At 42.1% G+C, this 14193-nt stretch overlaps 1 protein-coding gene across 1 annotated transcript in view; it reads left to right on the top strand.

Moving 5' to 3' along the window:
* The first annotated feature begins 333 nt into the window (after positions 1 to 333).
* micu1 (mitochondrial calcium uptake 1) overlaps positions 334 to 14193 on the top strand; it is a 42913-nt gene continuing 29053 nt past the window's right edge. Inside the window, exons 1-5 of the mRNA XM_069658455.1 lie at positions 334 to 441; positions 5750 to 5914; positions 8009 to 8201; positions 10831 to 10993; positions 13546 to 13589. Of these exons, the coding sequence (XP_069514556.1) occupies positions 440 to 441; positions 5750 to 5914; positions 8009 to 8201; positions 10831 to 10993; positions 13546 to 13589 (567 nt within the window). The 5' untranslated portion in view covers positions 334 to 439. The remainder of the gene's footprint in view (positions 442 to 5749; positions 5915 to 8008; positions 8202 to 10830; positions 10994 to 13545; positions 13590 to 14193) is intronic.

The following is a 14193-nucleotide window of genomic DNA, read 5'->3' as shown; positions in this document are numbered from 1 at the left end:
TTGACAGTTATAACGTAGGAAGAACTTTTATTGCACACGATTATGAATTTAAAGATAGTGCATGATATTGAACGTAATATTACATACTAATCAAGACAATGTATATTACAAGGTACAGTTAAAAAAGACAAGGAGAAGGACAATAGAAACAACTAATTTGGCTGATCTTGTACATGACATGAAATGCCTGATAGACATTACATTTTGTTCTACTAACACAGTAGCCGCATCCGCAGCTGTGGTGGGACGGAGCCCGTCGGAGCTGCACGGGGCGGGGAGAGGACATGTCGCCCCACCCCGTCGGTCTGCACGGTTCTTGGTGAACGCGGAACTGCTGTTTGCGCTGCGCTCCATCTCTGCAGACAGAAGAGGGGAAAGACGGAGTCGAAGCGCTGAAGACACCAACATTTTTGACTGAGTGGTGTTTGTGTCGTCCTTAATGTAAGTCTCAGTGTCTTTTATTTGCTAAAACAGCTCTCTAACGAAGCAGTGTGTGACGTAAACCGTTGAAAGCTTCCTGTGCTAACAGTAGACGTTTATCCTAACGTTAACGTTAGTTAGCAAGCTAGGTACTTAGCGTTAGCTGCCCTACGAAAGAATATTTGACAGTTGGACTCGATGCTTAGTATTTCACATTAACAGTAACAAAAGACACAGCATTAGGACTGATGTTAAAGACCTGTTATACCGGTTAGCACTCAGCTAACAGCTATATTACTCTAAGCTACTGTTAAGGAGGTTAACTTAATGCTAAAAACAAAACATTGGGGTACTTGTGCATCATTTGAACAACTTTGGGGTTTCCTTGTTTACATTCAAACATAACACCAGCGTTACCACCAACACTGCGGTGTTTCAAAACATGTTTATTTATAAATTAACTTTAGCCGTTGACGACAGTGTACTGTGTTAAATGTAGATACCCCTACTCATGTGGGGACAACGTAGTTATATCAACCACACCCGCTTTACTGAGTAATTTATTTGCCCTGTGTGCTCTTCTGAAGGTTTTTGTTAACGTTTCAGGGATGTGATTAAAGCTTATGATTCTTTCAGGTAGGCTGGTATGCAATAACAATTGTAGATATCAACAATTGCTTTTTTGACTAGTTTGAATTCCAAGCAAACATATCTATGATGCAATTTTGACTTGTTGCAACTGTAATTACAGATATCTACACCTCAGTTCTCACGAGTCAAAATGTAGTCTTGATATCAACAATTATTTTTTTACTAGTAAAAATGTTATGAAGAAGAAGCAGCGATTCTTTATTAATCACCAAGGGTAAATGTAATTTTTCACTCTGTTTTTACAAACATGCTACACACATAGGCCCGAAATACACACATGCACAAACAGGACTCCATGGACATGCACTACGGGAGAGATGTCAGAGTGAGGGGGCTACACATGGACATGTGCCCCGAGCGGTGGGGGATTCGGTGCCTTGCTCATGACACCTTGACGGAGATCAGTAAGGAGCTGGCACCTCAACAGCTACCAGCCCAATTCCACGCTTGGTCCATGTCGGGCTTTCCAAGCCAAGCCCCTACAGACTGAGCTACCGTGTACCCCCGGAGCACACAGGGCAAAGAAATTACTTTGTAAAGTGGGTGTGGTTAATATGGCCATCTATATTGGCCCCACATGTGAGTAGGGGTTTCTAGTAGAGGTATCTTGTGGGGTGTAAATCGAGGTGGTACCAACCTATAGGTGTACACTTTAATAACAAGTTAGACTGGTCCCTTACCACAGACGCACTCTACAAAAAGGGGCAGAGCTGCCTCTTTTTCTTAAGGAGGCTCAGATCTCTAGACATCTGCAGTAAGATGCTGCAGATGTTTTATCAGTCTGTGGTGGCAGTGTTCTGTTTTATGCTGCAGTCTGCTGGGGAGGCAGTGTAAGACACAAGGATGCAAGGTGAATGGACAAACTGGTGAAAAAAGCTCTGTGATTGGAGCCAGGTTGGACTCACTGGGGGATGTGGCTGAGAGATGCACACTGAAGAAGGCTGAGGCCATTCTAAACAACACAAATCATCCACTTCATAACACCTTGATGGACCAAAGAAACAACGGTGGTGGACGGCTCCTCTCTCTTCGCTGCAGGACGGAGAGATATAGAAGATCTTTTGTGCCCACAGCCATCAGACTTTTTAATTCTTCAGTAAATGGTAGATGAGCTGCCAGACAAGTGAATTTCCCTTTGGGGATCAGTAAAGTTATTGTTATTATTGTTATGGTTACATTTAACACAGTACACTGTCGTCAACGGCTGGCTGAAATTAATTATAAATAAACATGTTTTGAAACACCACAGTGTTGATGGTAACACTGGTGTTGTGTTTGAATGTAAACAAGGAAACCCCAAAGTTGTTCAAATGATGCACAGGTACCCCATTGTTTTGTTTTTAGCATGACCTCTATAACTCCATTCTCACTAGTCCAAATGTTAATTATTGATATCAACAATTACATTCTTACTAGTAGCAATGTTCCTCGTAGATTTCTACAATTGTTCTTACATTACAGATATCATAAATGGAATACGAGAGATCTAAAATTTAATTCTGACTTGTCAAAATTAAATTACTGATATGTCGGAGTGGAATTGTATCTAGTAAGATTGTAATTTCAGATATCTACAACTGCATTTCAGATATCTGAAAAATGACATTTTGACTAGTGAAAACTAAACTGCTTCTAGTCAGCCCTGCTGATTGAATGTTAAAAGGGCTTGCCATAAGGGCAGTACTTTGCCTACATCTGCTGAAAGTAGACTAAACGTTTCCTCATTTCACTTTCAAACCTCATCAACATTGCATCTGAATAACTGGCTCCCTCTGGACCAAAGCTCTTTAGAAATTTGGGTCACCTTTGGTTAAGTTGTGCACCAGCCTGAACCCCTTTTGTATGTCCAATTGCAGATCACAGTATTAACTCTTGTGTTTATAAACTTGATATTCTAGTTGGGCAGTCAGAAATGGTGGGTCACTACACTGTCAATATCACCCAACTTGAATTGCCTTTTGCCTATCTGTCCAGTGTATTGGCGTGTGTTGTGATAACCCTGCAGGTAACAATCCCTCACAGTTGCCAAAATCTTTAGAAATAATTCTGTCAACCTAAGGAAGTTACCAAAGGTCATGAGCAAGTCACAGACCCGCTTTAAGATCTTTAAAATGTGTAAGAGGGGTACAATCGAGATAGTGTAGGTAGACCTGTAAACCTTTCTCATATGTGCTGCTGGTAATCCTGACAATAGTCCCCTCCGGCTGCCTGTATTTACTGCTCGGAGGCAAACAAAACCATCCCTGAGCAACAGCGAGACTTCAGTTTAGTGTCTTAAAAACGCCAGGTTTACAATTGTTTGAGAGGAAAGCATCAGTAGTTTGTCCTGAGGGCATAAAACATAACGTTTAGTGCCCCTGCTTTGGTGAGTTGACACTGCCCTCTACTTCATGTCCATTTTTGTGTTTTATAATGCAATCATACACACAGTAAATAGTTATATTTATCTTGTGGGCAGTTCAATGTGTAACTGTCAAGTGGCTTGAAATGTTGATGACCAAGGATGATATTGATTTAGCAGGTCCCAGGTCAGCTCCAGGTCCCAGGTCAGCTCCAGGTCCCAGTGTGCCTTGTCACAAGATTGAAAGGGCTGAATGTGTTTGCAACGCGCTGGACTGACTGCTTTTTGAATAAGGAAAATCAATGTCTTCAAAGTCTTGGCTCACAGTTGAAGGATGCAACCTCTGACATAAGGTCCCATGTTTAATTCTAGCTGCTTGAAAACATTTTATTTAAACTATAGTAACTTTCAGCAGTTTTGAAAGCACTTAAAATCTTGCACTTCATAGATGTTGACCCTTAAATTGACCCCTATCAGTGACTCTTAAAATCACTTTTGATATTTTCCTGTTTATCTCCCAGTGGTGAAAATTTTGTATGTTCTATGTTTGTGTCCTAAAATCACAGTCAATGGTCGAGGGCTCTAATACATTTAGATGTATGACTTGTTTTTTCTTGCTTTTTGTTTTTGTAGTGGCTAAAGATCGGTCCAAAATCTTCACTGCCCATTGCAGGTTTCTGTATTTGACCAAAGGTTCTAGCTTATCATATTTCCCACACTTTTTATAACCAGGTCATCCTGAGTGCTCTGCAAAGATGGATAGTACAGATGAGGAGTTTGTAGCTGAAGTGTGGCTCGCTGCTTGTTGTTAAAGCTAGCTTTCACATTCCTTTTACTGTCTTCCTGACCAAAAAGTTCTGACAGTCTGATGAGAACAAAGTGAGCATCACTGTGTCTCAGCTGTAGAAATCTATTTTCTGTGCGAGCTCCAAGCCTGCCAACTGGGGATTTAACAGATCATGGGTAACTCTCACTTTGAAAATGATTAAATTCAACTCAGTTGACAAGTTTCAAAGGCCCAGGAAGACATAAATTACACTGAACTAAGTAGGCGGTCCTCAGCTGGCAGCTCAGGGTCAAAGATATCAAGAAAAAGCAGCTTTGTGTTTTGTCTCCGTCTGTCTGCTTCCTCCCATATTTCTGATTGTCAGGTATTTCTGTGTGTATATTTTTGTCATGCTTTAAATCAGGATGAGACGATTAAACCTTTAAATACAAATCAACCAGATCTGATATGCGTAGATGCCAACAAATTCTCACACATCACCGTCCTTTAAATGTTTGTCCTCAATCCTTAATTTAGTTTAAAAAAAAAGGTATGGCTGGGATTACAGTACATTCAAACTACCTCGGAGCAAAAGATCAATATCATCCAAATTGGGTGTGTATCCGTTTCAAACAGAGCCTGTGCATTGCTTAAACATCTATTGTTGTATCATTGACTCTCATTCAGGTTGTTTAGTTGCACTGAACAGCTTTCAGTCTCATTTGTGACTATAAAATCTTTGGCACCAGTCATTTAGCAGACAAAAAAATGATGTGTATAAGTGCTTGCTTGTTTCCTTCAGTTCTCCTCAGTCGTCACAGGCTGCTTAACACTCCAATTAGCATATGCCATGTTTTTTTTTTGTCTTCAGAATCGGTTTGACAATCGTCGTCTGAATGGTTAATAGGATATCGACAGGTGGCCGCTTCAGGCCTCAAAGGGATGAAGTCCTGTGTCCCATCCTGTGAGCACACACGGGAGCTACAGATACACACCAGTAGCCACTTGCTTAATTGTTAATCATCTTTGCGTGACACTGATGAATTAAGCAACCGCCTGGTCGAAAAAGAAGTTCTTAAGCTTAGCTGCACCGGCTGCAATTAGTTTTATCACTGCTTTCTGTTGTTTAATAATTTAGGTGTGTGAGGATTCCAGGACATTAATTCATTGACTGTGGAAGGAACAGTTTTGCCTTCAGTGCCATATGAAGATCCCACGAGTTCACTGCTTTTGTTCTTGGCGTTGCCTCTTGAGATGACTGTTAATTAGTTTGTGGTCAAATTCTTCAAATCCCTTCCTTAGACTTCTGTGGCTTATGGCTGTAGCAGGGACGCGATAAGCAAAGTGTTCAAACTTCTTAGAGACATTAAAATAATATCTAAGTTCAGTTGTTTGAATCTTCTTATTTGTCAGTTATTGCAAGAACAGAAGATGATCTATGTCATCTATTACTACTCATTTTCTGTCATCACATGCTGGAGAAAATTTTCTAAAAATAAATTGTCAAGCATCTTCTAAATGTACTTTATAGGCCCTGTTAAAATCATACCCGTATTCTTTTCTTTCTGCAGGATGTTCCGCTTGCGGGCGTTGTCCGCAGTTTCGGTGGGGCTTGTGCAGCTGTCCCGGCGCTACCACAGCGGGGCAGTGCGTGGGTCTGGCCGGAGGAGGCTGATGCTGGCTGCCCTTGCCGGGGTAACTGGTGTGTCTGCTAGTGCTGGGCTGCTCTGGAAAAGGTAAGACAGGGCAGAGTAACACCTGTATGCTTCTTGGTACTACTGAGATAAAACAATGTCCAAAAAGGGACAGTTTGCCGATTTTCAAACTCGGTCCTATCATGCTATTATGAGGAGCTCATGTCATTATGGTAGAAAGAAATGCAATTTGGCTGGAAAACCTCCACTAGACTATGTAAAACGCGTCATCTGGCGAAGGCCAGGGAGCTCGCTAAACTACACTTCCTTAATCTGGGACGCTGCCTCCGATGTCATGTCTCATTCAAAATCGTCAGGTTTGATATGTAGACTGCAGACCTGAAGATTTTTAGACGATCCACTGGTATATTCTCATCGTATTTCGGATTCTGTCCCGCTCTGAGTCGTTGCCTGCAGCGAAAACGGTAGTACTTCACTCCAGTGTCTCTCGCTGGGCCATTCCTTTCACAGGGAGGGGCGCAATGCACGTTGGGTGTTGTAGGAATGTAGAATGGGCGAAACCACGAGCTGTTTGTACAACTTTCTCCACAGCTATGGCGCCAATTTCAAATATTATTGCTTCTATTGATTACAGAGAACAGCTTTGCCTGACGGTGGCTTTTTCCAGGGGCTAATTGCTCCTTCATTGCTACTTCATTTAAAAGTACTTTATTTGTCCCCCTAGGATTACTTTTAAGGCAAGATGGTTGGCAAATAATATAAACATAGAAATTACCACAATTACAAAATATGATAAAACAAAACAAAGTCATATTTTTCTGGTTTTAGTACCAACAATTGTTTCTTGCAAGCTCCCCTGTCTGGCCATGCTCCCATTTATTGAGCAGACCGTGATCTACATTGACTGAACAAGAATTTGCTTGACTTGCACTCTTTCAAGGCAGGCTGAATTTTGAGCAGATGCCAAATTCGATTCTCCATCATTACGCATCACATTAAGTCACAACACAACACATTAAGTCACTTACCTGCATTTCTCTTGACATTCCAAGCCACCACCCCAAGGGTGTCACAATGTTTTTATGGCTATCCATTACTAAGGAGCGTTGTGTTTAGTTAAGGCGAAACAGTGGAGATGGTGTTGACGTGAGAGCTCTTCGGGGACAGAGAGGCTGCTGCAGGAGGCAGAGTGATGGATGGTGCCTCGGGGCATTTGAGACTGATGGGACGAAACTGTTCCAGGCCCTCACCCCGGGCTTCATTCTCCCTGTGTCTCATTAAACTGAATTATTCTGCCTGTCCCACACAGACTCAGCTATTTATTATTATTATTCCAATTTTCAATTTAGTCAGAAAAACGGTCAAGTGGGAGTTTGCCCTAGTAAACCTCTCTGCATTGCACAGCAGGCAGAACACAGTGCAGCACATAATCTCTCTCAGTCCCTCTTTTTTTTCACTGTATAACATTAACACTTACATAAATCCCACATTCGTCTTCTACCACAGCACAACACAAACAGATACATCCATACTTAAAGTGCTAATCTCGAAGATCTCAGTTTCGTTCTCTTTGGCGACACCTATGGTAATAAACGGTAATTGTGGGAGCACACTTCCCAGATATCCAGACAGTGTTTCATGTGTGACGTCCACGGTTGGCTCCGGTTGTAACTCTTGATTTTCCTGGCTGACGGTCGCTTTCCTTTTCAGACTGTTTGCTTCATCTGAGCGTCGAGTTTGTTTCTTTTTCTTTGGATTTTCACTTCTTGTTGAAGTTGTATCTGTAGTCATCCATCTTTTCTTTGTTTGTTCAGCCATAGTAGATTACTGTTTACTCGCAACACTTGCAGAGAGCGGAAAAGCAGCCGCTTAGCTCCGCCTACCCTCTCTGGCAGACCAACCACTGCTGGCTGATGGAAAACGCGTCACTATGATTTTTTTCTGCGAAGGTCGCACCAGACACCCAGTCTGTAATACTGCAAATGCAAAGGCTTTCATCAGTGGGCCATAGGCTCAATCACCACTGTGTTACCTCATTCAGCGATAGATAGAGACTTAGCAGACATTTATTTAAATGGAAATATTCAAGATTATTACTTTAACCTTGATAGATGTCATAGAAAAAAACCCTCAGGTGTTAATCTGTTTCTAATTAGTTTCTTTTCTGAAATCTAGAGCGTACGCAGAGGCCGGGCCGTCCGTTCAACACTCAGAGCATCCGGACGCAGAGGGAGCTGAGTTCGTGAGGGATTCAGAATCTGAGACAGAGTCGGAGAAATCGGTGGAGGCCAGCAGCGGAGACGAGGAATCAAAGGATGACGGTGACGGGAAAAAGAAGAAGCCACGCTCTGGATTCCGTGACCGCAAGGTAATCAATAAACAATAAACAATCAGCCGTTCAGTCAGTCCGGTTTTTAATTCAGCTCTGGAATGGTGTTTTGAAAAGGCTCCCGATCAATGTTCAATATGCAAACTGCAGTACATTCTGACAGAATATTTTACAGAGTGTAATCAGCAGGCCTTGCTGCTGTCGTAAATAAAGAGAAATGTACCACACTTAAGATTTTATTGCTGTTAATTTGGCAGCGTTTGATCAAAGAAAGGCTGAAACACAACAAACGATGCCAAATAAACACAGTTTGTAGCTTGCCGAGAACCAAGGGAAAGAACAGTGGAAGAGCTTTGAACAATAGATGCAATCTTTCCGACTTATGGGTCCAGATGTAAAGATTGTGCAATCACTCTTGCCTCAGCTGCAGCCAAAGTCTGCTGAAAGCATATAGATGTCGAGGGAGCAAACTGTGAATCATAGCACCGCAGGATTCACTAGTGTGTTGGTAAAAATAGGTTGTTTGTGCCAACCCACTCACAACGTCACGTAAAAAGTTTGGTATAGGAAGGCCTGTTGTCTGAAGTACATTCTGTGTGTTTGTGAGTCCATCAGCGCCCTTGAATCTGAATGTGTGCTGGGAATCACTAATGCACGTCTTACGGAAATGTATTTGGAGTTTTCGGTCTTCCTATATCTATATTTCTTTTACTTTTCAAAGGTCTGAAGAGTAAAATGCAAAATTATTCAGCAGGAGGGAATTTTCCCTCCAATGTGTGTTTAAAGTTCAGAGATTTCTCCTCCTTACTTTTAAACTGATTTAGCACTCTTGCTTCAGATGTTGCACAACAATCTAAAGGAAAAAACAAAAGAATAAATGAATGTCGTGACTTGAATTTGATCCCTCTAGTTGTGGATGTGCATTTTTTGTAATGGAAAGTGAGAGCATAAATGGCTGAAAGCTGAAAAGAGCAGGCTCAACTCTCCATCGGTCTGGATGATGCCGAGATCAGTAGGCTGTAAATCTGAGGAGATGAAAACCAGAGAGGGATGACAGCGTGCCAGTCAGACTCCCGGGCTTTTCCACACGACTGTCCTATAACCTCTCATCCATACAGTGATGGTTGCCTCTTCTGGGGGACATGCTGACGGTGATTTCCCTGAAGAGCAATAATGTGTGCTAAAGAGGGAGAGCCACGTATTCCTAGCTACAGCCTCAAGAAAGAGTCTTAGTTTGTCTGTGGATCTGTCTCACTTTTTCTGTCATCAAACTGAAGTGGATAACAGCCCCAGAAAGTTGAAGCTGTAAAATGTATTTTACTTCGTCTACAGGGAGTTTGTCCGGGGTACACAATCATTCAGCGTCACATAAAATAACCGCCTGTGTGGAATACGGCTCCCAAACAGACGCTGCTCTGTCACTTTCTCTTTGAAACTGTCGGCTGAAAAGCAGATGGCAGTGTCAAAGCAAACATTGACGTGGCTAATGCGCGTATCAGAGCTGAATAAATTGGTGTTTTTATGTTTAACAACAAAATATTGGACTTTGTTAGTAAGGCATTGTTTTATGTGTGGTTGTTGCTGCTTTGTGTGGTTGTGATAGCCCTGCTATGTCTCTTTATTTACATGTGAAACTATTTCCTGTTTTGATCATGTGGTAGATATGTGGAAGATTTCAGTTTTGTTCCCTTTGGGGGCACCTTCTGGCGATAAACGGTTATTATGCTTCCCACATTACCAGACGTCTACATTTGGCCACCTTTGTTACGGTTGTAACTCTTGATTTTCCTCGCTGACGGTTGTTTCCTGTTTAGGCTGTTTGCCTTCATCTGATCGTCAAATTTATTTCTTTTTCTTTGGATTTTCACTTATTTTTGAAGTTGTATCTGTAGTCAAGAAGGGAATCACACATGAAATAATATTCATTTACTGTAAGACTAGATATAATAAATATAATTATGTTAGTTAGCTGGGTCAGTCATGAATGCAGTGTATGGATGAGCGTCGTGTTGAATGCAAACAAAACAGAACAAACCAAACCAGCTGGTGGAGGCCTGGGAGGAAGAGAGGAGAGACGGACATGAGAGTGGAAGCCACTTAAATAAGCTGAGGCCCGATTAACTCAGGTGCAGGCAGTTTCCTGATGTCCTTCCCCGACTCTGCCTATTGGCTCCTGAAGCAGGAAGTCAACCAAACCAATAGCAGACAGAGGGCAGGACTTCACAACTACTAAGTTCGTATCCTTATTTGTTGAAATGAAATCCGTGGTGACGGGCTAGTTGTTGTTGTTGTTGTTGTAGCAGCAGCTGAACAAGCATGTCGCAAGACTGCATACTGGCTTGTCTGCGCAGAGGGATGAAACAGCAGTGCTCTGACAGCAAGGTTTCCTTTGCTGATTACTGTTATTTTTAAAACGAGACGAGGTGAAACCAGATGAGGTGTGTCCCTGGGATGTATGGATAATGAGTTTATTGCATCCCTTTAGATTTAAATTTTTTAAAAAGCGGTGATGACGTTCACTTACCATCACAGCCCAATCCTTCACCCTCTCTTAACTCTCTCTCAGATAATACACCTTGCTTCAAACCGTTTTAGAATATTTCCTTTATTTGGTTGTTGTTTAGATTAAGTGTGTCTAATGAGTTGGCACTTCCTGTCTGTTTCACAGGTGATGGAATATGAGAACAGGATTAGAGCCTACTCGACCCCGGACAAGATTTTCCGCTACTTTGCAACGCTGAAGGTCATCGGCGAGCATGGAGATGCTGAGGTTTACATGACGCCCCAGGACTTCATACGCTCCATCACACCCAACGAGAAGCAGCCTGAGAGTGAGTCTCCTCTCTTTCTCTCCACATTTGCTTCACACCAGCTGAGATGCACTTCTTCTTTTCCATCATTTTTCTTCTTTGAATTCCTTGTGTCTTTCTCTTTAGATTCAAATAAATATTTAACTGTTTCTGCCCCTCATTCAGGATTTTAAAACACCCCCTGTACATAAATGTAGGTATATAAATAGCCGTCGCTATCCAGTGTGAGATCGTATCACTCCACTGGTAGAGCTTTACCAGCTCACAGCCCCCTCCATCCTGCTGCAGGGACACTTGGCAGCCCAGAACCTACGACAGTTCATGGTATAATAATCTCACTGCCCATGTTAACAAGTATGGAGCGAGGCGGGGAGCGGGGGCAAAGTGACATCGCTGTCGGATCACGCTGAGTTGAGGGAATCGCAGCACAGCAGTTGGTGCATCAATTAACGGGTTTAAACCAGAGCAGATCTCGGGCGTCACACATGCAGCCAGTGTGAGATATTTGATCTTCAGCCATGGGAGGGACGGGAGGGACGGGAAGGCGGCAGGCTTAACTTGGCATGGATGTCTCAACACTGCCCTCGTCTTTATTTGCCATTAACCTGTAATCCAGCACTGAAATCCAGTTAGGTTTCTGTGTCACTTGATTGTATATGAGTTTATTAACCTCCATCACAGACTTGTGGTTCAATTCTCTCTGTTTGAGGACTATTACATCCGACCATTCATCCACAGTGGAGGAGGCAAGCCTGCATTTAGCGCTTAATAAAGACTTAGCTGGGCTTGTCACGTCCTCGCTGCCTTTCCTGCTAACCTCAGCACTTCCATCTGTTGGCCTAACTCAACCCCCATTGGCCGTCCATTCTTAGACCCAGTATCCCTCCTCCACAGTCCCCACATGATGATACCTAGCTCCTACTTTCTTCTGCCCTGTCTTCAGACCTTCCAAACTCAAATTTAAGTAGTGATGAGATGTTAAATAAAAGAAGGTTCAGTAAAGCAGCCATCACATTCTTCTCAAAGCCTCCAACCCAACTGAGATTAACCACGCATCCTGTTCAATTTAAAACACAATGCTGAAACTTTCCTATGACATTCAGGTAAATAGGTCTGCTTTTTTTTTTGCACCCATTTTATTCTGAATTATTCCTTTAGTCAGGGTCTTCTATGGTGTCCCTGAAGGTCAAAAACATTAAGATTTAGTTTTGAATTATTGTTTGGGCTTTTTGCCTTTTTTTATTGGACAGCTGACGCTGGACAGGAAATGTGGGAGTAGATTGGGGGATGACATGCACCAAATGATCCACAGACCAGGAGTTGAACCTGCGATCAGTGCGATGAGTACTGTAGCCTCTGTATACGGAGCGCCTGCTCTACCAACTGAGCTAAACTAGCGCCCCGAGGAAAAAACTTCATCTACAACTCCATCAAATAGCTAGAGATTCAAATGTTATAAAAACAAAAGGGCCACTGAAACAAATGATCTCTAAAATAATAGGTTGATTTACGTGACGTTACTTATGATAGCTGGTTAGCCAGCTAGCTAACTGCTAGGCGACAGGAGCGGCGTTTGGTGATGCAAAGGTGAGCGCAGGAACAGCTGGTGAGGCGAACAGGAAATCCTCCGTAGAGCAGACCGTCTCATTTCAGTTCATCCTTAGCGTCTGCACAGCCTACGGATGATGCATCCTTTGTAGACCGTGTCCTTCGAAGGATGCAGCCGATGAATTGAGATACAGCTATTGATGCATCCCTCTTTATAAGCTGGATCCTCAAAGGAACACGTTCACACACAGAATCCCCATATCTGACGGCCTACTGAATGCTCCCTCGCTGCTGCCCCGCACAAGTGAGAAAATAATCACCTCAGCCAGGTTTATTTGTTTGAATTACATTAGCTGAGTGGTAGGATTGTCTTTTCATGGACAAATTCATAAGTCATGTTTGAAGTACATTTGATTATGTTGAAAAAAAAATAAGCGTTGAAAATCACATTTCACATCATCCTCCACAGCAGGGAGCAGAATTACTCTCAGCTTCTGAATGGATTGATGCCTCTGCAAAGGAAGACATGACACAGAAATAAACCTACAGTGGAGATGAGTCATTTTCAAATGATTCATAAACACGCCTGAACTCATTATTCATTGAGGACCTGAGTGACATTCATTTACGATAAACCCAAACACCTTGAGATGCATAAATATATTTAATATACAAATCTAAACACTGCGTACTGTGTTCGCTCCTGAACAGGATTGTATAAAACAAACCCAGGTTGAGAACTTTATCCGAACAGATGATAAGTCAAGTCAAAGCTGAATCCTAATCACTGTTTATTTAAAATGATTTGCTGAATAAAAATGTCTTGTTAATGACTCTTATTAATCTCGAGTACATGTCAGTGTTTTCCAGACGTTCAGTAATGACACAGACTAAATACATTTACTCTGCCTCATGCCAGGCATAAATCTTGATGCTCCTGCTGTTTAACTCGTCAGCCTCACATCTCCTTTGTTATAATATTTGTCTCTTAGTCTTTTAATTTTCTGTTTGTGTCTCTTTTTCAGGCCTCGGCCTCGATCAGTTCATCACGAAGCGCTATGATGGGAAGGTAAGAAGTGGGCGTCTTGGTGGTTAAGAGGAAAAAAGGGAGAGTCAGCAGGGAGGTTTATTTATTATGTCTTAAACATCTCTGGTTCATAAATTAAGTTTAAAGTAACTGTTGTTAGCTTTCCTAAATCACTGTTAACTTTATGAGTAATGAATTTCTCCAGAAAGCTGTGTTCTTACAACAGATTATTATTTCTTTTCCCACTGGACAACTTGCCAACCAATCTTCATTCCCCAAAATGGCCAATGTGCATAATGCCGCACATAATCATTCATGCAAAATACAAAATATAGCATTACCCCAATTATTCCTGATTGTATCCAGCCATTAAGATCATTTTAGTGCCAGGGTTTTAAGATATCTACCTCCAAATCTTCAGCGACTAATGCAACACAACGAAAGTGAAAGAAAAAAAGTTAGCAACCCATTTCAGCAACTGAAATACAGCTCCGGAATAAAACAAGAGACCTCTCTAAATGTTCCTCAAATCAGCATCTCTCTCTTCATGTCATGGCATTGAAAACCTCCTGAATGTGATCAAGAGGAAGATGGATGTTCACAAGCCATCGAATAAAGCCGAGCTGCTCCAAGAGCGGCCTAACGT

This window comes from Semicossyphus pulcher, unplaced genomic scaffold, assembly GCF_022749685.1.
Source record: "Semicossyphus pulcher isolate SPU_LCO1_2020_fin unplaced genomic scaffold, fSemPul1.0.p SCAF_12, whole genome shotgun sequence".
Classification (NCBI taxonomy): domain Eukaryota; kingdom Metazoa; phylum Chordata; class Actinopteri; order Labriformes; family Labridae; genus Semicossyphus; species Semicossyphus pulcher.
The sequence above is the reverse complement of the archived record's forward strand: the minus strand, read 5'-3'. Positions and strand labels throughout refer to the sequence as shown.